We start from the raw sequence: 26,940 nt of genomic DNA, 5'->3' as shown, positions 1-26,940 counted from the left end.
CGTGCCTCAGCTTCCCAAGTAGCTAGAATTACAGGCATGCATAACACCTGGCTATTTTTTGTATTTTTAGTAGAGATGGGATTTCGCTGTCTTGCCCAGGCTGGTCTCAAACTCCTGGGCTCAAGCAATTTGCTTGCCTCAGCCTCCCAAAGTGCTGGGATTGCAGGTGTGAGCCATTGTGCCCGGCATTAATTTGTTCTTTGAGCCCAGTTAAAACACATATAGGCTCCATATTGCTAGGGTTTCAATCTGGCCTCTCCAGAGTTCAGGTGCTGCTAATGTAATAGTATTAAGTGAGGCCATTAAGAGCTAGTTAGTCTGCAAGGGCTTCGCCCTCATGAATGAAATTAAGGCCCTTAAAAGAGGCTTTACTCAGCTTGTCCTGCCTTCTGCAATGTGAGGATACAGCCCTCACCAAGCAACTGAACCTACCGGCTTCTTGATCTTGGACTTTCCAGCCTCCAAAACTGTGAGAACATTTCTATTGTTTATAAATTACCCAATCTCAGCTGTTCTCTTATAGCACAAACAGAATAAGACAGAGAGATCAGACCTCTTTAAATCTATGAAAAATAGTCTCCCACATTGATGATGAAAATAAGAATGATTATGTTGATGATAATGTTTCAACTTCATTATTCCCTAATGATTATATTACTTTAAAAATTTCAAAGCACTTTTGTTTTCTTGGGTAAGACAGACAAGGGTTAAGTAGGTTTTCAGTGAAATGGTATTTGACTCAATGCTGAGTATTTACTGAGTATCAAGTCACATACTTTATACTCATTATCTTATATAATCTTCATAAAATTCCTATGTGGTAGATGCTTCATGCTGACGCATTGCACTGCTCTAGAAACTGCCAATCTCATTACCTGCGGTAAGAAAAGTTCACCAAGGAGTTGTATAACTCAACTCAGAGGCTCAGAAGTTGACCATTGTCCCAAAGGACAGGACTTGAACCCAGGTCAGTCTTATTTTAGAATTCATGCTCTTAACTACAGCTAAGCCCCATCTTATAAAAGCACCTGTGATCTCACCTCTTGAATATATGCTTATATTAACACCATAATATATATATCTTTATATAACTTTTTATATAAGATTTCATCTTTCTCAAATGTTTTAAGAGGAGTAGTGCATTTTATTTTGTATTTATTCTTACTTTTCTGTTCCATCATCCACACGATTTCAGGAGAGGTTGCTGGAGGGCTTAATTCTTTCTTCCATGAAATAGGCCACATGCCACACTCCAAGTGTCATAAAAATGAGTATCTGTTGGGATTTTGTTGTGTCTTAGAAAATTAAAATCTCCCAGAAACTTATAAAACCATGAAAATCACTCATGTGATTCTAAGTCTGAAGTGCCTCAGGAAAAAGGTCAGGAGCTATTTTAATGCCTAAGAAAAGGAGTAATTGTGTTAAGCTAAATGAGAGGTTTATTAATTTTCTTTCCATACATTTCTTTCTCCACTAGTGTGTATTTTTTTCCTTTTTCCTCCCCTCCACTTTTCTCCTTTTCTGCTTTTCCTACCTCCACATTTACCCCTTGTAACCAAAACTATACAAATATCTACTGCTAAGGAATGATACATATTTTTTGTTATTTACACCATAATCTGTTCTTTGTGCCCAATTTGAACATTTATGGAATAGAGATCATACCCCTTTAAATCTATGAAAAATAGCCTCTCAAATTGATGATGAAAACGACGATTGTGTTGATGATAATGCCTCAACTTTAATATTACCATGTGATTATATTACTCTAATTTTTTTCAAAGCACTTCTGTTTTGTTGGATAAATAAGGCAGATATGGGTTAAGTAGGGTTAATTCTTGCTGAAGTATTCTGTGTTAAGCTCATCTTAAATCACTGCAATATCTATGTCTAGGTACAGAAAATGACAAATACAAAAAGTTCAGTTTCATGACAGTCTGGCCTTTCATGAACTACCTGGTGTTAATAAACCCTCATGTTTCCATGGCATGAATTTGTGATATATATTCTCTAACATTAACCTATTTATCTCACCAAATTCACATAATTCTTTTGGATAGCAAGGGAGTTTTCTTAACAACTTAAATTACCCCCAGCGTGTAAGTTTTGCTGGCACAGATGTTGAACTTAAGCTTTGCTCATTTGAAAAGGTCTCAGTAAATCCCAGCTTTTATGTGAGACACACTATGGGAAAAGAAAAGGAATGGGAGAGGAAAGGAAGAATTTCCTAGTATTATCATTTCAAGACTTATGGTTATGAAAAGAATGGGTCATTGCTCTCCTCTCATTATAATTCTTGATGACTCCTTTTGGGGTTATAACTGAAAACACAGTAGTGCGGAGCTCTGGTAGAGGTATTTCTAATGAGCTTGTGGCCAGTGGTCCTTAAAAGAAGGTCTTCCATGTGGACCAATAGAGAAACGCTACACCTGTCCAAGTGATTTCTCCTGGAAAATACCTAAATGCACTTGCATGCTTGTCACTTATTTTGGCATTTATACAAATGTATGCAATTTAATATTTATGTGTATGTATTTTTTTTTTTTTTTTGCCAACTAGGCATCAGCAATTTAATAACCAAGAGTCTTTAACACTGTACTGTATATAAAACAGAAGCTCAATAGGTGTTTGTTTATCGAATAAAAGGAAGAATTCTCTCAGCTTTTTCCCACAGTAAGCAACAGTCACATTTCAGAGTAGAGCAACAGCCCCTAAGAGCTTCTTTTCAGTATTTTGTCAGCTTGTTAGCCCTGCTGAAAAGTGTCAAAGGCTGCAGGCGGCAACAGAAATGACAGGCTTCTTGCATGGAGCTGAGTCCACACTCTCAGCACAATCCCTGAGGGAGCTAAACGGGAGGAAAAATGGGTGAGAGCTGGACACCCCTCCACACTTAAGTCTGAGTGGTGAGATTACTGATCATTTTAAAGTCAGATCTTTATGCTTTTCTATGTGTTCTACAAGTTAGCATGTATTATTTTATAAATGGAAATGTTGTTAATTAGGTTCTTGAAATATGAAATAGGACGTCCTTTGCCTTCTTCATTAATAAACAACAAAATTAAATGTGCTTTTAAAAAAAAAAAAAAAATCCTGTGTTTTACTTTTGTGTCAGAGCCACACCTGGACTTATTCTAATTTGTTTTAACAAGAAATAACTGATTCCCTGCATAATTATTTCAAGAAATGAGTTTTAAACACATTTAAAATATTTTATTTATTTCAATAGTTTTGGGGGAACAGGTGGTTTTTGATTACATGGATAAGTTCTTTAGTGGTGATTTCTGAGATTCTGATTCACCATCACCTGAGCAGTGGTCACGGTGTTATCCTTCACCCTCCTCCCACCTTTCCCCACCAGTCTCCAAGTCCATTATATCATTTTTATGCCTTTGCATCTTCATAGCTTAGCTCCCACTTGTAAGTGAGAACGGACAATATTTAGTTTTCTATTCCTGAGTTACTTCACTTAGAATAATGGTCTCCAACTCCATCCAGCTTGCTGTGAATTCCATTATTCTATTCCTTTTTTTGACTGAGTGGAATTGCATGGTGGGTGTATGTGTGTGTATACATTTTCTTTATCCACGTATTGGTTGGTGTGCATTTAAGCTGCTTCCATATTTTTGCAATTGCAAATTGTGCCGCTAAAAACGTGTGTGCAAGTAACAGTCTTAAAACTCTTTTATAACTCATTACAACTTTCTCATTAAGAAGAAAATCTCATTTTAGTAGCTGTAAAATATTTAAAATAATCCTGATGTAATCCAGAGCATATGCTAAAAAGAAGTCATAATTTTATGTGGTAAGATATTCTTATCATCTAAGACATATGAGGAAACCTTAGAGCAACTTATTATGGCATTAGAACTAATTCAGAAATCATTAAACATTCCATGATGATGAATAGAACATCTAATGATTACCTTTATGTTATCAAAGAAGAGAAAAATGGTGACCTTGTAGTTTCAATTCCAGAGAAATAGTGGTAACATACAGTTTCATCAAAATGTAAACCTCCAATCAACATGTTAAAAAATAAAAGTAGCTCAGGACTACTCTAGTTTGTAACTGTTCCTTTAAGGTAGATATATAATACATTTTTATATGCCCAAAATCAGTAATGAACTTTAATTTTAATTAGCTTAATACCTTATCAGGGGAAAAGAGCACCACAGAATCTTAAAGGAATGTGAACTAGGTCGGCTCAGATGAACATCAGAACACTAACTGCTTTGTGCTAAATATTAAACTTATCTTTTTATTCTATTTTCAGCCAAGTCATGCAACCAGTTTTATAATGTAAAGAAGGCTTTTATTTTATGCTTTCAAAATGTATGAGGGTTAATAAAATGTTTGAAAAGACAAAATTAAAAGAAAAAAAGTGGATATAAATCCCTCTCTCACGAATGATAAAATTGAAATAGTTGGTAACATTTGACCCAGTTTCCTAAGATCCCCAGCCTTGTAGAAATCTTGGCATTTTGGTCAGGTGCGGTGGCTCACACCTGTAATCCCAGCACTTTGGGAGGCTGAGCCGGGTGGATCACCTGAGGTCAGTTCGAGACCAGCCTGGTCAACATGGCAAAACCCCGTCTCTACTAAAAATAAAAAATTAGCTGGGTCTGGTAGTGCATGCCTGTAATCTCAGCTACTCGGGAGGCTGAGACAGATGAATCCCTGGAACCCAGGAGGCAGAGGTTGCAGTGAACCGAGATCTGGCCATTACACTGCAGCCTGGGCAACAGAGCAAGACTCCATCTCACACACACACACACACACACACACACACACACACACAAAAGAAAAAGTAAAAAAGCTTGGTATTTCATAATTCGGTAGCATAATAGTGTTTAAGAAATTGAGCTCTGGAGTTAGACTGCCTGGTTTAAATCTTAGCTCTCATATTTGTGTTGTGTGACCTTGGGTACAGTATCAACATTTTCATTACCTTGGTTTCTTTATAAAGTGGGGTTAATGACTGTCCTACAATTTTAGGGTTATGAAAGTTATATGTAAATATTTTAGTATAAAACTTGGTATATAGAATTCAACAAATTTTAGTTATAAATTACCAGTTACTTGTGATTGTTCAGGTAAAAACATGTATGCTAAAATTATTGCTAACCCTATTTAAAAGTAGTTACTATCACTAGTGTATAAAAAATATATGCACACAATTTTAGATATTCCCCTTTGACAAGTGGAGGCTATCTCCTTTTTCTCAAATGTGAACTAGACTTAGTAACTCATTTCTAGCAAATGGATTAAAGTAGGAGTAATGATATGTAACTTCTGAGACTGGCTTATAAAAGGCATTGGGGCTTTGTCCTTGCTCTTTCTCTGGGATCACTCAATCTGGGGAAAGTTAGCTGCCATGTTATGAGAACACTCAAGCAACCCTGTGGAGAGTCCATTTGGCCTCCTGCCAACAGCCATGTAAGTGAGCCTTTTTGGAAGTAGATCCTTCTGTCCACTGTCACGCTTTCAGATGACTTCAGCCCAGGTCGGCATCTTCACTGCAACCTCATGAGAGATCCTGCTCAGGAACCACGCTGCTAAGCTGCTTCTGGATTCCTGAGACTTCAAAAATGTATGAGATAATAAATGTTCATTGTTTCAAGCCACTATACATAGTATAATTTTGGGGGTAATTTGTTACATAGCAATAGATAACTAATACATGGTCTTGTGTTATTTGTATAATTTGGACTAGGAAAATTAAACCTAATAATGACAGAGCATTTAAGGTATGAAAAAGCCAGCCTAGATGTTCAGGGTTAAAGTTGCCTCAGGTCCTGTCCCCGGAATAAGAGCTTGGGTTAAAGTTGCCTTTCTGGGTGCTGTTCCCAGAGTAAGAGCTTCTTAACAGCAAGATCCATTTCCCTTGAATGACCTGGGTTGTTTTTTCATTCCTTTCCTTTTGCTTTGTCTTGATGTTTCCCACACCAAATTGTATTCCCTCTGACACCTTCTCTACTTGGAGTTATCAGTTGTGGCCTGAAAATGTTCGTGTGGCCGATATGTTACGTTTTTCCTATCAGGTAAAACTGTTTGAATTGATAGCATTTATTTTTTCTAATTTTAATACATGTTCACTGCAGAAAAATTGGAACAATAGAGAATAGGTTAAAGGACGAAAGGAAAGTTATCAGTTATCTAACCACCCAGAGGTAGCCACTATTAATACATTGGTTTTCTTCTTTTTAGGATTTCTATATGTTTATCTCCACATGTACACAAACTGTCTAAATTAAGATACTATTAATTTTAGAATGTTGTGGTGTTCAGCTTCTCTTATTTAAAATTTTCTTCTGCCATTTTTTGAAGGGTATAGATTTTTAATGACTGCACATATCATATTATGATCTGCATAATATATCATAATCTATTATTGATCACCTAATGTATTATTGTTTCACTATTGTAAATTTATAAATAAGCGCTCTTCCAGAAAATATTTATGATTGTCAATGTGTATTATTCTCTTTTTCAATTGATCTTCACGGAGATTTACTTTTTTACTGTTGTTTTGTTTTGCCTACAAATTTCTACAGAATGGGAACCCTCAAAACCCCTACTGTGATGGCATTGAGGGGGTGATGGAGGCTTATTACAGGAGTCTGAAATCTGTACAACTATATGGGCCCACCAACTTTGCTCCTGTAATTAATCATGTAGCAAGGTAAGTAGAGAGTAGACAAGGTGCTTATTCTGATGTACTGGAACATGGTGAACTCGTAATATTGTTGCTAGTATGACTCCACACATGAAAGTTGTTTTCTTCTAATTTACCTCCAAGAAAGTGAGGAAAAAATGCACCTTAGAAGGAGTCTCTATCAAATGATCATGATACTTTGCTGAGAACTGTACATTAAAATCTCAAGTGAAGAAACATTTGCTGGGTTATGTTAGGAACTATCTTGGTTCAACTAAGGAAAACATTTTCTTAGGAAAAGGCATCCATGAAGAAAATAACAAGATCAGTGGTGACGTCAACTGTGTAAATCATTCTTATTTAGTATCACATTCCATAGTAGTAATAAGTAGCATAGAAGTAATAAGAGACTGAATTCTATTAGATGACTACGTGAAGCATTCAGTGATATATAGGGCACATTATTTTAACTTCTCTGAAATTAATATAGTAGCTAATTTATAAATTCCCAGAGCTCTACCTGTGTATAGTACATAGTACTGAGATCAGAATATAATTGCTTATTACCCCAGGTACATGTTCTGAAGAAAATGTTAAAATGTAAAAAATAAATCTATATATACTTATCGTTTTTCATTAGTGCATAAATGAATTAGACAACACTGTTTAAATCCCTAGAAAGTTTGGCCTATGTAAATCCTATGACACCCTGACTTATTTTGAGATAATTAGAAATTGCATATCCTTTAAAACATGCAGCCAGAACTTGAAAAAAATTCTGTATTTTGGTCAGTTTATCAAGTACAAAGGTAATGTGAAACCCCAGTTCTCTGAAGGTTCTAGTACTTTACCACCTTCCCTAATGAATATTACTGGCAGTTTCAGTGTGTTCTACTTTTCATTATCTGGGACGTGGACAAAATGCTAAAATATCCCTTGCACCCAGGGCTGACCCCAGTGCAACTTCCCTGTGGAACTCCAGCTCAGGTTGACAGTGATACATTGATGACTGTTCTCTGAGTGTGACCCTTCAGCTTGAATTTTTCAGACAAAATCATCTGCAATCTCTACTAAAATAATGAATTTTATTAATACATCTTAACCCTGTACACATACAACCCCACAAAAAAATGGTACTTAGTCTTACCTGTTTTACCTTTATTTCTCTGGCACCTGTTCTTTTCTATTTCTCTTTTTTTAATACAATCTTGGCTCCCAAAATTGATCTCACAATCCATTAATGAGTCATTACTTGCAATCTGAAAAACATATCCTAGCTTATTATACTAGCTGATGTAAGTAATGTCATATATACTGTCTCTTGATGGCTGTCAAATAAAGCAGAATATAATACCATGCTAATACAAGATAAATTATAATTGATGGCCACACTACCCTGCAGATCACTTTTCTATAAAAGATAAGAGAAAATGATAGGACTTGTGTGAACTCACGTTGGTTATGAGAAATGTGCTCATCAATGCTTCCCAAGTGATTTCATATTTTTCCTGGTATATATCTATAATAAAAGTTAAAATGATAGATAGAAAATATCTAGGTGCATTTCTATATACATTTAAAATTAAAGGCCTCACAGTGTTCTATTGCGATTTTTTGTTTTATCCATCATTTTGTAAGTTCTCGAATATAGGAGCAGCTGCTATATATAGGAGCAGCTCCTATAAGTTCTCGAATATAGGAGCAGTCTGCTATATCTCAGACTCCTTGAAAATAAGCTATGATCTAATAATTTATTTTTTACATGAGAAAATTAAGAAAACCAGTAAGAGATGGCTATTTAAGAGTCATCTTTTCCTTCCAATACAATAGGAAGTTCCATGTATACATTTCTTAGTATAAGTCTACAAAAGGAATGCTTTTATCCTTTCATCTTTGAATTTTATGTTTAATTGTATTTTTAAGCTTTTATTGAGAAAGACAATTTCTGTCTCACCCAAAATTATCATTCAAAAAGTTTAACAACTAAGTAGACGAGGTACTATTTTTTCCTCTATTAAGAGAAGCGCCGTAGTTATAGTGGTGTGTGACCTCTATTTATAAACATTTTTGCTTTCTATAACTCTTAAATGCTTATCAACAGTACTTAGCATCATACCCATTATGTAGGAGGTAAGTATTCAACAAATGTCTAAAAAACAAATTCTGTGTATGTTAATATATTATCATTAAAGATTATTTTAGCAATGTCAAAACAAATATATATTCATACTTTTATATTGGCTTGATACATTTTCCTTAAAAGTATGTTTCCTATGTGGGTAAAAGCTCAGTTTTTTATTGTCATTTTCTATAAGCATTTTAAAGAATGCTTATTCTTTTTAAGAATAACGATTTTAAGCACATGTTTATTTTTAGAATTCATATATGTATCTCTGATCTGTTTGACTTTCTAGGTTAATATTAATGAGATAACAATATTGTAAAATAGACAAGACTCAAAGTGTCAAATTTACAAAAATTGAAGATTTTATATGCTTTTTTTGAGGCTTTCCAGACCCTGCTTCTGATTTCTTGCCTTTCCAGTCCTCCTTTTCCAGAGCTGTCTTGGGAACAGCATTTCAAATGATGTAAAGTCCTACTCAACATCTGTTGATGCCTTGTCATACATTTAAGTGCAGACGGTTTAGCTTGGCATTCAAGAACATTCAGTATTCAACAACCAGCACTCACCCATCCAACCTCATTTCCACGTTCTCCCAAATGTACTGCACTTCAATCACGGAGAATCTCTGCTTCTTCTGGTCTATGATACCATTCCATGCATATGTCTATTACTAATTTGATACTACTCTGTGGTTACATGTAGATCTTTGCCACATTGAAGGGAGGAATTATTCATTGTGACATTCATATACATGCACATATATACATATAAAAATATAAAACACAGTACTTTGGATATACTGAGATATCTGTACGTGTTTGCTTAATTAAATTATCTGAATACCATATGAGGCTTTGTTTGTTTGTTTGCTCTGTCACCCAGGCTGAAGTGCAGTGGCATGATCTCGGCTTACTGCAACCTCTGCCTCCTGGGTTCAAGCAATTCTCCCGCCTCAGCCTCCCAAGTAGCTGGGATTACAGGTGCCTGCCACCATGCCTGGCTAATTTTTGTGTAGTAGAGACGGGATTTCGCCATGTTGGCCAGTCTAGTCTCGAACTCTTGACCTCAGATGATCCGCTCGCGTCAGCCCCCTCAAGTGCTGGGATTATAGGCGTAAGCCATTGCGCCTGGCCAAGTTCATTTTAATTAACGAAGTTATGATAGGAAACTAAAGAACATTTTTGGTTTTGAGACAGAATCTCTCTCTGTCACCCTGGCTGGAGTGCAGTGATGTAATCTCAGCTCACTGCAACCTCCACCTCCCGGGCTCAAGCGATTCTTGTGCCTCAGCCTCCCAGGTAACTGGGATTATAGGCGTGTGCCACCACACCTGGCTAATTTTTGTATTTTTAGAAGAGACAGAGTTTCACTGTGTTGGCCAAGCTGGTCTCCAACTCCTGGCTCAAGTGATCCACCCTCCTCAGCCTCCCAAAGTGCTGGGATTACTGGCATGAGCCACTGGGCCCAGCCTAAATACTCTTTTAAATGATAGTGCTTAGCCAGTCTTAATGACCTGTGGAAATGTGATTGTGATTAACACCTACTGTATCAGTCAGGGTTCTCCAGAGAACAGAACCAATAGGAGACATATAGACATGGACATAGATAAAATATAGAGATACTTTGTAAGGAATTGTCTCACACAATTGTAAGGGATAGCAAGAATGTAATTTGTAGGACAGGTTGGTAGATTGGAAACTCAGGTAGGATTTCATACTGCAGCGTTATGTGAGTATTCCTTTGTTTCTGGGAAACCAGTTTTTGCTCTTAGGCCTTCAACTAATTGGATGAAACTCCTTTACTTAAAATCATTTGATGGTAGATGTTAACCATATCTACCATCTTTGATTAAATAAGTGGGATTTATAGTCTAGTTGACACATAAGCATCATCATCCTACTTACCAAAACAAAGAAATATATTGCCATTATGTTGTAAATTGACAACAAATTTAAATTCTGAGAAATAATTTTAGGGTCTTTCAGATATGAACTTAATACTGTGTCTAATGTCTAAAACACTATGTTTAAATTTTATTAATCACAATAGAAATAAAAATATTTTAAAATAATGTTTTTTGTGGAATGCAATTTGAACAAAATGGAGTTTTAAGCATCCCCTGATTAATCTGTTTCCTCTTGTAGTTTTTTGGTGATCTATTTTTTTTTTTTTTTTTCAACATAATACCCCGAACATTTTTAAAAAATCCCAGAATGTCTCATCAATAATTAAGTAATTTGAAAAAATTTAAATGCTGTTGGTATTATTATACCAGGCTTAATATTTTCAAAAATAACTAATATACTTAGTAAAAATTTCAGAGTATCTTTTTCAGACTGTTATGAAAGTTTCATTGATTCTAGAATATGATTCATGTGATTCGCTGATTATTTCCTATTAGTCTTTTGTTTCCTGTGCCTAATGAGTTACTGGTTTTGAGGCTGTCACATTTCAATTTTTAAGGGGGATCTATCAGTTTCTATCTTTTGGCTATTTATAATTTTTTCTGTTTTTTCTTATATTGAGAACCTTCTAAAATCCAGATAACTATCCAAAATGAATTTTCATTTTTTAGGAAATAACTTTTTATTTTGGAATTCTCGTAACTAATTTTCAAATTAAATAATGCATTATGCTTTATTTATTCACTCTGTGCAGTCAGCAATTCTTATGGAGCCCATGATCGATCTCTAGCAACATGTTCAGTGCTATAATATGGATTACCTATTCATCTTCACAACAACTCTAAGAGGTGACAGTAGTGTCATTTCCATTTTGCCGATGATAAAATAGATACATAGAGTGGTCATTTGTGGTGGAATTAAAATTCAAACCAGAATAATCTGACTCCAAATCACTATGTTATGATGCCTTACATCTTTAAGTCTTTTTATCTCTGCTACAGAGGTAGACACACAAAAGAAAATGCAACAAAGCTACCTATCTATGTGGATACAGTGGTCTCTTCATTGCCCAGTCAAAAGTATTTTGGGGTGACACTTGGTAACATAAAATTTACTCTGCTACTTTGTGTTGAAATATTTAAATGTATTCCTTTATTCATTGTTAAGTTTTAGTCCATTGTGCAAATCATAATTGAACGACTTAAATAAAAAATCCCTAAGTCAGTTTCTTATCTTGTCTTCTTGCCCTCTCTATTCTTATGAACTAATAATAAGCTGAAAGAATATTCCCCGAATCTGAGCCAGCCAGATAAGAACTTTTACAGAAACAATCCCAGAAACCTCTTTCAAAGAAATGCAAAAGAAATGTGTTTGAATTGTACAAAGTTAACCTCTCTCTCAGATATATCATAGTAATATTAAGATATAAATTATAGATAGGCTATACTTCAAAAAAGGCAACTGACCTTTAATAATAAGACTTAATTATGCAATTTATAAAAAGATTCCCCATCAAGTTCTTTTAAGAAGCAAGCTTCTCTAATACCTTTAAAATATAATTTGAATCTGTGAGGCTATATATCAGTGTCACCTCCTAGAAAAAGTACTGAGGTGTGGCCAGCTTATACTTTTTACTTCATCCATTTCTGTAGCATGTTAATTATTTTATCTTAAATATATAATACTTTCAAAATAATAACTAAATTAGAATAAATGGTAGTACTTTAAAATAAAAGGCTAAATAGAATAAATGGTAATACAACATTGATTTTTTTTGAAATTTAGATTTACTTGGCAAAGTGCAACAATGTGCCAACTTGTAGAACAAGTGCCACAAAGGCAACAACTGGTTTTAAAAGATTAATTTGTGGTGCCAAAGGTGATAAAGACTGAAATGGATTGGACAGCACTTAAAAGTAAAATGTAATTGATTTTCAAATTAAGTATGCCTAGCAGTAGTGACAGTCACACAATAAACTCATGTATCTTTCTACAGCCTTAATGTTTTTCAAAGTTAAGAGATATAAAATATTAATACAAGCATATATTTATCATAAAATAAAGTGTAAAATTTCCATGAATTTTTAAGATAATACAAACTTCAGAGAAATTCCAAGTTTACTGTGATCTGCTTTAGGCTGTATCTATAGCTCTCTTATAGTGTGAATATATTCTTGCCCTTTTCTTAGATATACATTCTGATGTATCCAAAGAAAATCAGTTAAGCTACTGGAAGCGGTATTTTATATGACTGCATAGTAGTCAGCTGTCTGTATTGTTCTTTAATCTGATAGATATTTTACATTTTAAGAGTACCATTTGGTAAGAAAAGCATGAAAGCCATACTGTTGTACTTAAGAAGGTTTTCACTACTATTTATAGTCTTTCATTATTCTCGTGAAATATAAAACCCTGTGTTTCTGAATCATAGTAAGAAATGCTTTCTTAAAAAATAATGGATATTTAAAATTAAAATTGAAATCTTGGGGGAAATTGTTAGACTTCTTTTCCCTAGAACAAAAAACGTTAAACACGGAATGGGAGAATAGGTTTATAACTGCTTTGGACGGTTTTCCAATGGTTGTGTTACTATAAATTAACACATATACTTTAATGTCCAGGATCAATTGTTCAGCATTATGGCAATATTTTTCATTCTGTAGTCCATTGTGGAACCTGTTCAACATCCTGCTTACAGGGTGTGTTCAGCATGCCACTTACTATACTTACTTTATCAATCTTTAAAATTACCAGTATTTTATTAGTAGCATGGACAAATCTTAGTATCTGTAGTCCGTGGGGAAAGTCATATTTTCTTTATATGTTTTAAATTCTGCTGCCCAAGAAATAAGTTGTGCCCTGACATATGTTTTATACTACTTGTTTGTCACCAACTTGTTCAAATGGGATTCACTGGGCTCCTAGAGATTGTAAAGGAATTTTCATTAATTCTTCAGGTTTTAAGAGAGTTTTTACTTGGTAACTTTTAGAAATACAGATCAAGGTCTTCTTTACTATCCTATCTCCTAAGAGAACCGTAATGCTTACTTAGCACCAGACATGAATTGCATGCCAGTCAGGTGCAAAAATCTTAAAAATTATCTCTATTGAGAATATAGTCTAGATATCTAGAATGTAGAAAACTAGAGAAAAAGAGAAATATAATGAAATGTAACATATTAATAAAATTCACCTCTAAATTACTAAGTATTATTTGGTGAGAATTCTGATAAAATTCAAGTACTGGAATATGTTGTTATCATATACATAATTTTGTGCTTTGAAATAACTCTCCATGTCATCTTTCATAGATTTAACATATATTAAGACTTGACTGTGAATGTGTCAAAAATATTTCTTCTATTGTGTAATTTTATTGAGGTGAAATTTTCATAATAAAATTCACCGTTTAAAAGTGTACCATTCAATGACATTTAGTACATTTGTAATGTTGCAACCATCATCTCTATGTAGTTAAAAAACCAAAAGCATTTGATTATTGCTATCATTTATACAATGCTTATATTGAATACCATACATGCAATTCTTTATTAATTCATGCAGCAATATAAAGATGTAAGTGTTATTATCTCAATTTTAAAGCTAAGAAAATAACATTCACATAGCTTAGGTAATTTACTGAAGATCACTTACATAATGTGTTGCTTAGTCAGGATAAGTCTATTTCCAAAAGCTATGCCCATTCCTTTGTACTAAATAGCCACTCATCTAGCACACCTTTTATTAGTAAATGAACTTCTAAGGCAACCAGATATTTCTGTGTGGCAGCATGCACTAACATTGCAATTATTCTAGTGTGTTATTTCAGATAATTAAGAATTTGAGAGTTTGCATAAGATACACCTCTAACATGTTCAAATATTTTATTGAGATTAAAATGTTTGTTAACTATTCCAAATTGTATGTGCCAACCATCACGTATAGAAAACTGTTTTACTTTCCTTACCTTTTCGTTGCCTTTCAGATACGCTTCTTCTGTAAAGGATGGCTCCCAGTATTTTGTGCTTCTGATTGTTACAGATGGTGTTATCTCAGATATGGCCCAGACTAAGGAGTCCATAGTTAATGTAAGTGGGGGTTCACTCCGTATTGGGCTGGCTACATGACAACATGGTGCTACTTAGAGAGAGACTAGAGTATTTTAGTTAACAATAAAATAAAATCACCACACCTTTGCAGCATACTGCGTCTCCAGACAACGCATATACATCTTACCACTGTTCCATGGGGATCAAACTAAGGGGTATGAATATTTTAGTTAAAAAAAATTCTTGCCGAAAGAAAAAAACAAAGATAATAGCATAATTTTCACAGGCATGGGTGTGTTTGCCTCTATTAGTTTGATCTATTTGTATACAATCTTGTGATTTATACTGGTTATTTCTTAACATTTGCATTCCAGTTAGAGGAGAACTATGATAGCTAATTGCTATTTCTGTAGAACTGGATAGTGACTGATTGATTAAAAAACCATCCTGCTGATTATAATTCTTAATTGTATGTTTGTTTTTTTAGGGTTATTTGATCGTTTACTAATCTATAAAATCTATATTTACTAGGTGGTAATCTGTAAAGTAATAGTTTTTACTCTCTAGTCTCTAGGTTTAGCAATGTTTGGCATGAAGTGGACATTTGATAAATATAGGCTGCAGGAATGAATTGCATTAAAATACACTTTAAAATATGGACTTAGTAATTTAGGTTTAAGAGGGCATGATGCCCTGAGGAATAGTCATATTTCAGTGACCTTCATAGCGAAAGATGTGGTTGCTCTAGTATTCTGTCTATCTGTTGCTGGATCAATCTCACATTCTTACTATTAAATTATTTAAGTGATGATATGTGATATGTTATATGGAAAAAACATGTTATAACATGAAATATTTAGTCTCCCTCAAAATCCTCAAGGATATTTAGTGCATAACAGTACTAACTCTCTGTAATGATCATTTGTGTTCACTCATTTACTGTGAAAATTGTTTTTTCTAACCTTGGGTATAAATGAGGTAGATTATGGTACTACTACTATTTTATGAATCTGATACCACTTTCCCCTTTAGCAACTGAAAGATTTTTCTGAGGAGAAAGAACATGAAAAGAGGACAAAGATACCCAAAGTCAGCTTAGAAAGGTTCTGTCTGAGAGTAGCAAGTGGAAGCAGATGCTCCTTATCTTCTATTTGATCTTACCCAGGGCTGGTCATTTCCGAAGAATGTCCCACTGGATTAATGTGTGCAGAGAGTTTGGAAAGGATAAGAATGGAATTGAGTATATTATTCTGTATTAACAATTTTAAATATGTTCACAAATTATTTTAATGAACATCTGTGAAAAAAATATTAAATAAAACTCTGGCTGTATTTGCTTCTTAATTATTTTTTCTTTCTTAATTTTGTTTTTTAGACAGCCTGTTGCCCAGGCTGGAGTACAGTGACATGATAATAGCTCACTGCAGCCTTGAACTCCTAGGCCCAGGTGATCCACCCCCCTCAGACTTCCAAGTAGCTAGGACTTCAGGCACACACCACCACACCTGGCTAATTATTTTTTGGTGTAGATGGGGTCTCACGATGTTGCCCAGGCTGGTCTCAAACTCCTAGCCTCAAGCAATACTCCTTCTTTGGCTTCCCAATGTGCTGGGATTTCAAGTGTGAGATATGATGCCTGGTCTTTCATTATTTTCTTAAGAACTCAGTTTTTTAATTGAAACCTAATTGTGTTTTCTCTTTGAAGGCCTCAAAACTTCCAATGTCAATAATTATAGTAGGTGTTGGACCAGCAGAATTTGATGGTGAGTAGTAAAATTTCAATAATATTCCTTGGGAATTCATTTAATCTGATGTAACATGCTCTTAGGTTTCTGCCATTCTTGTCTCTGTAGAAGGATGTGACTGTGTATTTGGGTTTATATATAATGTTCATGTGTCCATAATTAGACATATACATAGATAGCTCATGATGATGTCTATTCAGGTGTGCCAATTAAAAGATCCTGTCTTTTGACTAGGATATTATCTCTCTAGTTTATAGATTATTTCAACATGTAGCTTTCCGTTTCATTAGAGATGGTTTATACCTCAAAATAATATTTCCTAAGACTGACAGAGAGATAAATTGAGTTTTTGTTCCCAAGGCAAAACACACTCTGGGTTCACTAAAACCCTTTAAAGATGAGTGCTAAATTAATAAATCATTAGGTTGTGAAAAGAAATGTTAACATAAGCATAATATGCTAATTTAATGGGTTTTCAGGCTCTAGCTAGTTGATAGACATTAGTCTTATAAATAAAGAAGTTGTGTCATATGAAAGAGCAAAGTAAAATGAAAATGGAGCTGACCAGCTGAAATTTAATGAGACTTTACATAATTGTGCTAAATTGGCATGCTGGGTAGTTTTTCATTTAGGCTCAAGCCTTGTTCAAATGCCCATTAAGGGACAAATGCTTGTGTTAACAAGTGGTCTGGGTAAATGTTCCTAGTCATCTGATAAATTCCTTTAAGAGAACTCTGAGCCAGACAGCAAGTACGCAGACACATAATATTCACTTGGTTCAGGTGTTTTATATTAACAATGGCAGCTTATTTAGCTTGAGGCTTTGGAAATGAGAATGGTTTTAGAATTATTGAAACAATCTTTGATAAGTTACTGGTTAACTTAGGCACATAGGCGGCTAACTAGAGTGTAATTACCACTGGGGTGATTCTTATTTAATGATCAGTCCCTCCTCCATGAGGATAACACAGAGCTGTCAGTCTCAGGTAAAGCACCACAGGCAAGTTGTATTGCTGACCCTGGAGTCCCTAAATTCTAATCTTGGCTGGTCATCCTTTCTAGCATTATAAACTTACAGTTTCGAAAGCAAGTCATTTATCCCTCACTGACACTGCTTCTGCTGATATTTTCTCTATCTCTATTAGCATCTACTTGAGTTGTACTTCAGACATGAATTTCAGATACCTCTCTGGAGACAGGAAGGCTAAGACATCTTTCCTGTCCATGCTTTGCACACTTGATAATCTGCATTAATTAATGATAGACTGTGATTCACAAACTTCACCAATTGGCTAAAATAACTCATGCTTTCTTCTTTGACTACTATTTGCTTTTGCCTTTGAAGGATGTATCTTTCATGGGTAAATCTCAGGTCTCTCAGACTCCTGTGGAAGTCCACCATTAGGCATATGACCTCAGAGATGGTAAACCTCAATCAGTTCTTTTGCTTTGAGAGCCCCCACACCTGATTCATAAATGCAAAGCCACTGACCCTTCCCGGTATATATTTCTGGTAATATATTTCTATACAGAGCAGCAGACACAGCCTTTTGGCTACTGTCCTTATCCAATAGCCACAGCTATTTATTTTCTTTGTTTCTTTAGTTCCCAGCAAATTTGTTAGGGTTTTAAGGTATGGTAATTCATCATTTCTTTCTCTGAGGTCCTGAACTAACTGAAAAAAATATATATTCAAGAATCATTCTGATCACTCTATCAGTCTTATTACTAGCAATGCAGAATTTGAGAACTTCGGTTAACCTGTGAATAATCACATTCCCATTACTTCCCCCTCCCCACCCCCAAGATTAAATTATCTCATTCTTATCTCCAGGACTTCTCCTTATGGAAAAAGGCAGAGTTTTGCCTATTAAGCATGCCACCGAGAGAAATTATACTTATCCTCGGGATGGTGCTGCTCCAAATGAGAGTGATTCAAGCTCAGTTATTTCTTCTAATCTTAGTAATCCTATTCCTCTTTCCATGCAGAAAGGTAAATGAAGATTGTAGATGAAAAGGGAAGTTGCCTTCCCAGAAGTTAAAGTGAAATTTTCCTCTGGAAACATGGGAACAGGGAATTAGGCTCCTGTAACACCTGGTTTCTGTTTTCACCATGATGGAAGTTTTAATGGGATAGAAAAACTTCGGGCCCAGTACTAGAAAAGTAGATTATTCTTCTAGGAGACAATAGATGCTTCTCTGAAGTATTTTTCTTTTTTTCCTTTCAAAACACATCTCTTCCTGGCTAAAAAAAAAAGTTTCTATATTAGACTCATGTTTAATATAGAAAAATCTCTGACTAGTCAAATTGTTGCTCTCCTATCAGAGGAGCCTCTCATGGCACTTCCAAATCTACTCTAGAGTAAGTGTATATATCACAGATATGAACTGACTGACCGAAATCCAACTCGCAAATTGTATTAGTCCGTTTTCACGCTGCTATAAAGAAATACCCGAGACTGGGTAATTTATAAAGGAAAGAGGTTTAATTGACTCACAGTTCCACATGGCTGGGTAGGCCTCAGAAAACTTAGAATCACAGTGGAAGGGGAAACAGGCACATCCTACATGGTAGCAGGAGAGAGAGAGCATGTGAGAGGGCAGGAAAGAAGGCTATTTATAAAACCATAAGATGTTGTGAGAATTCATTCACTATCACAAGAACAGCATGGGGGAACCACCCCCATAATCCAGTCACTTCTCTCCCTCTACATGTGGGGATTACAGGTCCCTCCCTCAATGAGAATGGGAATTACAATTTGACATGAGATTGGGGTAGGGACACAGAGCCAAACCATATGACAGATTTCGTCAGCTAACCACATAAATCCAACATCTACACATTTTTTAACCTGACAGACATTGTTTGCATGGGCAAGAAATACAATATTTTGCCATCTGTCCTTTGAAGGTAGACGAAAGAAGAATAAACTGTTAGATTGAGTATTTAAATTTAACTCTGTATTTTGATAAGACGGTTTGAAAACTATCTACATAAATTTCCCCAGTGACTCTTTTTCACTCCTAAAAAAAGAAACTTTATTGTGAAGAAAGATTTCTCAAAGCAAGATTTCTTTATACTTAAAAGGCAGCCAAAAAGTCAAATTAAAGCAGCATCTGGCTATCTGCTTTGATTCAAGTTAGACGAAGGGGATAAATAAAAGGGTTTCTAACTTCATTGTGTCTCCCATGGGTAGAAAGAAATGCAGAGCTGTCTCATACACCTTTCCAGGAAGAGGTAATGGTGGGAGACTGGGGTTCATAATCTCCACCTGCTTGAGGACCAGATGGTCTGCAAACCTGAAGAGTAGACCTGACCCCTCCACCACTTACACACCATCTCTCTTGTTTCTCTCAAAAGTATAGCCTCGGCCGGGCGCGGTGGCTCAAGCCTGTAATCCCAGCACTTTGGGAGGCCGAGACGGGCGGATCACGAGATCAGGAGATCGAGACCATCCTGGCTAATACGGTGAAACCCTGTCTCTACTTAAAATACAAAAAACTAGCCGGGCGACGAGGCAGGCGCCTGTAGTCCCAGCTACTTGGGAGGCTGAGGCAGGAGAATGGCGTAAGCCCGGGAGGCGGAGCTTGCAGTGAGCTGAGATCCAGCCACTGCGCTCCAGCCTGGGTGACAGAGCAAGACTCCGTCTCAAAAAAAAAAAAAAATATATAGCCTCCACTTGTTGCTGTCTACAGTGTTTTAAACCAAGGGACATGCTGAAAAGTGGGAAATATTTTATAGGACCTCATGCTAATACAGTATTGCCTAAATGACTGTCCTTTTCTTCATTAATTGGAATGAAACAAAGACCAATGGGGATTGTAGAGGATTGTAGAAAGTGAGACTTAGATCATCATCTAATCCTTGTTTCCCATTTTAGCATGAGTATAGGGTAATTGTTGTAAATTATTAACATGTTAAAGAATAATGGAGAAGTGTTTGTGACCACTGGATGTTACCATTGGTGCAAAGTAATGTGAAAATTGTAAAAGCAAATTTAGATATAAAAAGAATTAATCACTGAAAATATTTGAACATAATAAGTTACATTTACATATCCAAGAAGTAATGGAGATTAAAACATGTCTTTTGCATTGGGGTAATTATCTTATTATTGATAATATAGATTTTACATAATTATGATATATATTGTACACCTTGACAAATTATTGAACAGTAGCTCTCTGTTCATTTGCATACTCGCAGTGTTTCAGCCCAAGCATTGACTCATGAACATGTGTAGAAAGGTAAAATTGAAAAGAATGTTTTTAACCCAAATACATTATCTAAGCACCAAAGAAAAGAGTAAAGAAGTGAGGATTGTATGCTGACTGAGCAGTATTGGAGTCGGGTAGAGAGGTGATGAGGCCAAAATTATAATTGTAAGTGGCTCTCTGGAGTCTGGTGAATGTCATATGTATACAAAATGAAATAACAGTAATAGAATTATACAAGCACAAATTAGCATTCCTCATGTAATTAATTATTTAGAGAATTCTCACTGAAAACTTAATAAACCCTAGAAAATATTCTTAATTGCAGCATGGCATTACTGTATCACCAGCTGTCCCATTATATCGCAGCACTTCCAAATACCAGCTGATCTAGGAAATGTCAAAATTATTTCTTAATCAACAAAAAAATTGTACTTCAGAAAAATCATACTTTATCCAATCAGTATAAGAGCAGAGAAAATGCCTCTGTTTTTAAATCTGTTTGTAAAGTAAAAATTGGGCAGTATGTGTTTGTGCATGTGTGTTGTGTGTATGTGTATGTGTATGACTTTGCCGTAGTTTCAGTAAAAATAAAGTTCAACTTGTAATTGAAAATTCTATGATGATTAAGGCCAAGCTTCTTAAATTAGAAAGAAAAATTAAAATTTGATGGATTAACATCACTTGCTCAGTCATGTAACTATATAACCCGAAGTTTAGAACTGGTAGAATGGAGAGAGAGACTCAAACAGTTTCGCAATGACTGGCTCTGCTCACCTTTCAAAGAGTCACACAAGATCTTGGCTCACTTTATTTGTCTGTAAAATGCACACTTAGTCAAGTTTTGTGTGAGAAATGAATGAAGACCTGAAGGGATCAACATGCTTTCTTTCTTTTCATAGGACATTTTGCTACTTCATACATCTTGATTTCCTTACTGTCCACATTGTTTTAGTATTTGGCTGAAATGTACTGAATAAATGATCATATTTTCTCTTAAAGCAATGGTTGAATTGGATGGAGATGATGTAAGAGTCTCCTCTAGAGGAAAATATGCTGAAAGAGACATTGTACAGGTAAGAAATAAATCTTTTCCTACTTTACTATTGCTAGAAAACATCACTGGGATATTTTAACAAAATTAGAAGCTAGAAATATAACAGTTTTTTAATGATGCTTTTCTATTTATTAGTCTCAACAAAAACTAAATATATTTTAATCTGGTAGATACTCAGAATAAATAAATTTAGTAAAATGTACCAAAACTTTGTATGTATTTTCATACTTCCCTCATAGATTATGGTTAAGAAAAAATAAGGAAACAGATCCTAAAATATGTCATATATAAAAAAAGTATATCTACATATAGAAAAGGCTAGAATTGAGAAAAATACATAACTAAAGCCTATTATTCTGGAAGTGAATATAAACAATCAGTAATTAAATGCAATTAAAATTTATAATTGAAAGCAAGGTGTTAATTCAACTAAATAGTTGCATAAAATTTCCATATTTTTTAGGATGGCAGAATGGAAAACAAGCTGTGAAGTATATCTTTTTGGATAGGAAAAGGAAGAAGGTCTCAGTACCATTTAAGCACATGGTATCAAAATTTTAAGGGAGCAAACAATGAACTTTAATATTATTTCCTAAATATTAACATATATATTCACCCATAATACAGTCATTAATAGAAAATAATTTGTGATTGTAAGAATTGAAGAAAGAGGAGAGAAACACAAAGGGTGGCTCGACAGTCAACAGGTTTATTTCAAACCTGGGAGGGATTTTTGACTGAATTAGTTCAGAAGCCACACTCTCTTACAGACCAAGAGTTTTTAAGGATTCAGGGTGGGAGAGTTTATCAGAGGCTTGGATTGCTTCTGTGTCTCTTTGTTGTGCTTATCTGGGAGGGAGAATTGTGTGTCTGCTCCCATACATCTTTTCTGCAACTTCAGGCATATCCTTCCGAGTCTGCATTTAGCTTCCCCATCTTAGCGCACCTGAAGGGAAAGGAATGTGCTTACTAAGGCCCACTGTTCTACTGGGCCCATTGTATAAGGGTAAAGTTTGGCAGTTACCTGAGAGACTTTTCCTCCCACCTCCCTCTGTGCCCAAGCTGTCTTATCTGTGTTTTATTGTCTGCTCTTTGTGGCTGCTTGTAGTTAGAAGAGAAGTAATTTCCTTAAAATGCATGAGGCTAGAAAGGGAGCTGAAACTTAACAGTGGCCGTGTTTGTCTGAGATGACTGTGCTCCTGCTCTATCAGGGATCATCATACAGAATTTGGTTCTAATTCTGACTTTTCCACTATGATAACTTGGATAAGCTTTCTAGATTTCAGTGTTCTGGGGAATAAATAGAATTGTGAAGATTAAGTGAAATCATGCATATGAAATACATTCCTGAAATAGAACTTTTAGACAAAAGAACAACAAAAAATACTTGAAATAATTTGAGGAAATAATAATATAAAGTAATCTCTTAGTATGATAATATAAAGAGTAATGTTGATAAAGATTCAAAATAATTATTATTCATTAGCCAGCAAAATTAAATTTTAAATAAAAACTTCTGCTAAAATAGTTTTTTAAAAAAGATAACTGGAATATGATGTACGCTTTTCAACCTAAAGTACTTGATACAGTAAACAGTAAAATCACATTCACATAAATGATTAGGTTAAGAGAAGCTGAGAAAAGGAACTTGGTGATATTGTCATTTGCTTAAGAAGCTCATTATGTGTTTTTATTTTTTATTTTATTTTATTTTTTTTGAGACAGAGTCTTGCTCTCGCTCTGTCACCCAGGCTGGAGTGCAGTGGTGCAATCTCAGCTCACTGCAAGCTCCGCCTCCTGGGTTCACACCATTCTCCTGCCTCAGCCTCTTGAGTAGCTGGGACTACAGGTGCCCGCCACCATGCCCGGCTAATTTTTGTGTGTGTTGTTTTAGTAGAGATGGAGTTTCGCCATTTTAGCCAGGATGGTCTCCATCTCCTGACCTTATGATCCACCTGCCTCGGCCTCCCAAAGTGCTGGGATTACAAGTGTGAGCCACTGCGCCTGGCCCATTATGTGTTTTTTTCATAATTAGACACATGATTATTCACCTTAACCTCATCAGCATAGTTAAAGGTCTAAGTAATTACACTTTATTTAAAATCTCTCTATAATATCCTTTCAGTTTCCAAAAAATCGAATTACTGCATGGAAGTATGAATTTGAAGTGTTTAGAATGTGTTATGTTGCTGTCCTAATGCGTTTTTACTAAGTTAGCAGAGGCAACCTCATATCTCATAGTTCCATTTAAATGATGCTTAAGAGAAGCGTGGTATTACTTTCTTCATTAGGAAATAGCTAAGATTGCTCACATGATTAAGGTTCCTTTTAAGAAGGCCAGTAGGTTATGTTAGTGACAACCTATTTGCATTAATAAAAATTGTCCTTGATCATGAAACTAATCAATCAATAGCTATATTACATTGAACAGAATATCGAGATAGGTCACCGATGATCTGTGAAACTATACTTTTGTCACTCTGGTCTTGAACAAGTAAAAATAATTTCTCTGTCTTTGTTTCATTATTGGTAGACTCAAAATTCTTTCATCTTTGCTCCTCCCTTGATGTCATGAGTCTCAAAGGAAGTAACAGACATAAAATACTTTGTTACTTACCAATAGCGTAGGTACATATTAGTATAATTATATAAGTTTTTGCTTCTTGAAAGTCAGAATCCGACCGGGTGCGGTGCCTCACGCCTGTAATCCCAGCATTTTGGGAGGCCAAGGCGGGAGGATCGCTTGAGGTCAGGAGTTCAAGACCTGCCTGGCCAACATGGTGAAACCCCGTCTCTACTAAAAATACAAAAAATTACCTGGGTGTGGTGATGGGCGCATGTAATCTCAGTTACTTGGGAGGTTGAGGCAAGAGAATTGCTTGAACCCAGGAGGCGGACATTGCAGTGAGCCAAGATCATACCATTTCACTCCAGCCTGGATAACAAGAGCGAAACTCCGTCTCAAAAATGAAAAAAAAAAAAAAAAAAAAAAAAAAAAAAAAAAAAAAAAAAAAAAAACTGAAGGATTCTGACTTCTATCACCATAAAGTAACACTGGGATCCCAAAGATTTTGAACACACCTGGGGATACAGGTGAACACTCACGGGATTCTGCCATGTAAAGTTGAACTGAAGAATAGTGAAGTCTTAACATTTACTGAACAATAAATTAAAATGTCCCTAGGAAATTAGTGGCACCCTTAATGACAGTGGCATCTTGACTTACATTCCTGCATTGACTTAGAGATTCAATGTACTCTTTTCTACTTTCATGGAGAAGTTTCTAAGTGGTGGTTGGTACTTTACATATCACATTGATCATTTACATTCACATTGTGTAAAAGAATTGGCACCTCCTCTCTCACCTTGAATAAGGCTAAACATTCTACCATCAGAGTTTTCCAGGTTCTACCAGTCACTAAAACATTTTTAAAGCAAATTATTTTAAAGGAGAGAAACACTCTTGAATATTTAGAATAGTGGGGTTGCAAGTGTACATGCAGGATAATATTTTCAGTCTTCCCATGGTCAGAAAAAAACTGTAAACCAATTCTCTAAAATATTATCAGATAATAGGGTCTATTTCTGCTTTCCATTTCTCACTGTTTGAAGTGAATCCAGTTTATACACACAACGCAGTTGAAATTCCAGATTTCTCAAGTGGATAAAGAAAACCCTAAGGTGGCAAATAATAGTATGTAGCTGAGGTTCAGCAGAAAATTGGGGGTAGTAGATGGGGTTTTATTATTATAGTAAATATTAAATACCTTCCTTTTCATATAATGATATTTAACCCTTTATTAAGTGTTTCATGTGCTAGGCAGGCTAAGAGCTATAGCATTATATCACTCAGTCCTTAATTTACTTTATGTGACAGGTACTTTGATTATTGCATTGTACAAAAAAAGGACATGAAGCTAGCTCAATTCCTCTTGTCCACAGTCACCCAGCTAATGACCAGGATTTAATCCTAAAATGTCTGATTCTAAACTTAACATGTATTCTATATAATTTTGATTCTAACACCTAAACATGGCATTTAAGATTATCCGTGACCTGATTTCAGGCTCTTTTTTTTTTTTTTTTTTTGAGACGGAGTCTCGCTCTGTCGCCCAGGCAGACAGATCGTGCAGTGGCGCGATCTCGGCTCACTGCAACCTCCGCCTCCCGGGTTCACGCCATTCTCCTGCCTCAGCCTCGGGAGTAGCTGGGACTACAGGCGCCCGCCACCTCGCCCAGCTAATTTTTTTGTATTTTTAGTAGAGACGGGGTTTCACCGTGGTCTCGATCTCCTGACCTCGTGATCCACCCGCCTCGGCCTCCCAAAGTGCTGGGATTACAGGCGTGAGCCACCGCGCCTGGCCTTCAGGCTCTTCTTTAGCTAAATACACACAAACAGACAAACACACTGTACTTTATCTTAATAAACTAACTTCACATCACACATTTCCGTGGTTCTTGCTTTTATTTTCACTTGTCATTTTACCTGGAATACTCTTCCTCCTCATCTGTGCTGATTGAAATCCTATACTTTGAAATTTCTCAACATAGAGCCTGTCACACAGCCCTCTCCGAAGACCTCACTCGCCACACCTGGATGAATTTTCACTTTGTCCCCATATTACTTTGTATCTTGCTAAAAATACCGGTCATTGTTTGTCTTAAAGTTATTTACAGATAAGAAAACCGAAGCCAGTCCCAGAACAAAAGTTATTTAGGTCATAAGTTGGTAGATCCAGATTTCCAAGAGTGTTCTGGTTCTAAAACCGGTGTTACTCCTATTATAATGCACTGTCCTAAAAGACAAAATTTTAATGAAAATTATTAAGATCTATTACCCTTTTTATATTACCGAAGTGGCTAATGAATTCAAGTCAGATCCATTTGAGTTCAAATAGTGATTCTGACATACTCAGAGCTGATCCTGGATAAGTTCACTAAACTTTCTTTCAGTTTCTTCTTATGTGCATTCAAAGTATATAAGATTCTTGTGAATATTAAATGACATATTGTGCTAAATCTCCTAGCAGAAGACCTCCCAAATACCAGTTGTTCAATAAATGATTATCAGTACAGTACATTGGCGCAGTCCAGTGGGAAGGCATTTTTTGTCACTATTTCATAGTAGCTGTGCCCTAACATATGACAAGGTAGTAAGTTTTATGTGTGATTAAGTCTCATTGCCTCATT

The 26,940-nt window shown here is 35.4% G+C and overlaps 1 protein-coding gene across 1 annotated transcript in view; it reads left to right on the top strand.

The window, feature by feature from the left end:
* Positions 1 to 26,940, top strand: part of LOC108519001 (copine-8-like) — a 262,053-nt gene that overhangs the window by 221,022 nt on the left and 14,091 nt on the right. The window contains 4 exon segments of the mRNA XM_017857756.1: positions 6,555 to 6,682; positions 14,670 to 14,772; positions 16,439 to 16,496; positions 21,696 to 21,769. Coding sequence (XP_017713245.1) covers positions 6,555 to 6,682; positions 14,670 to 14,772; positions 16,439 to 16,496; positions 21,696 to 21,769 — 363 coding nt within the window.

This window comes from Rhinopithecus bieti, unplaced genomic scaffold (assembly GCF_001698545.2).
Source record: "Rhinopithecus bieti isolate Rb0 unplaced genomic scaffold, ASM169854v2 scaffold_2721, whole genome shotgun sequence".
NCBI classification, from domain to species: domain Eukaryota; kingdom Metazoa; phylum Chordata; class Mammalia; order Primates; family Cercopithecidae; genus Rhinopithecus; species Rhinopithecus bieti.
This window is presented reverse-complemented; position numbering and strand designations above follow the sequence as displayed.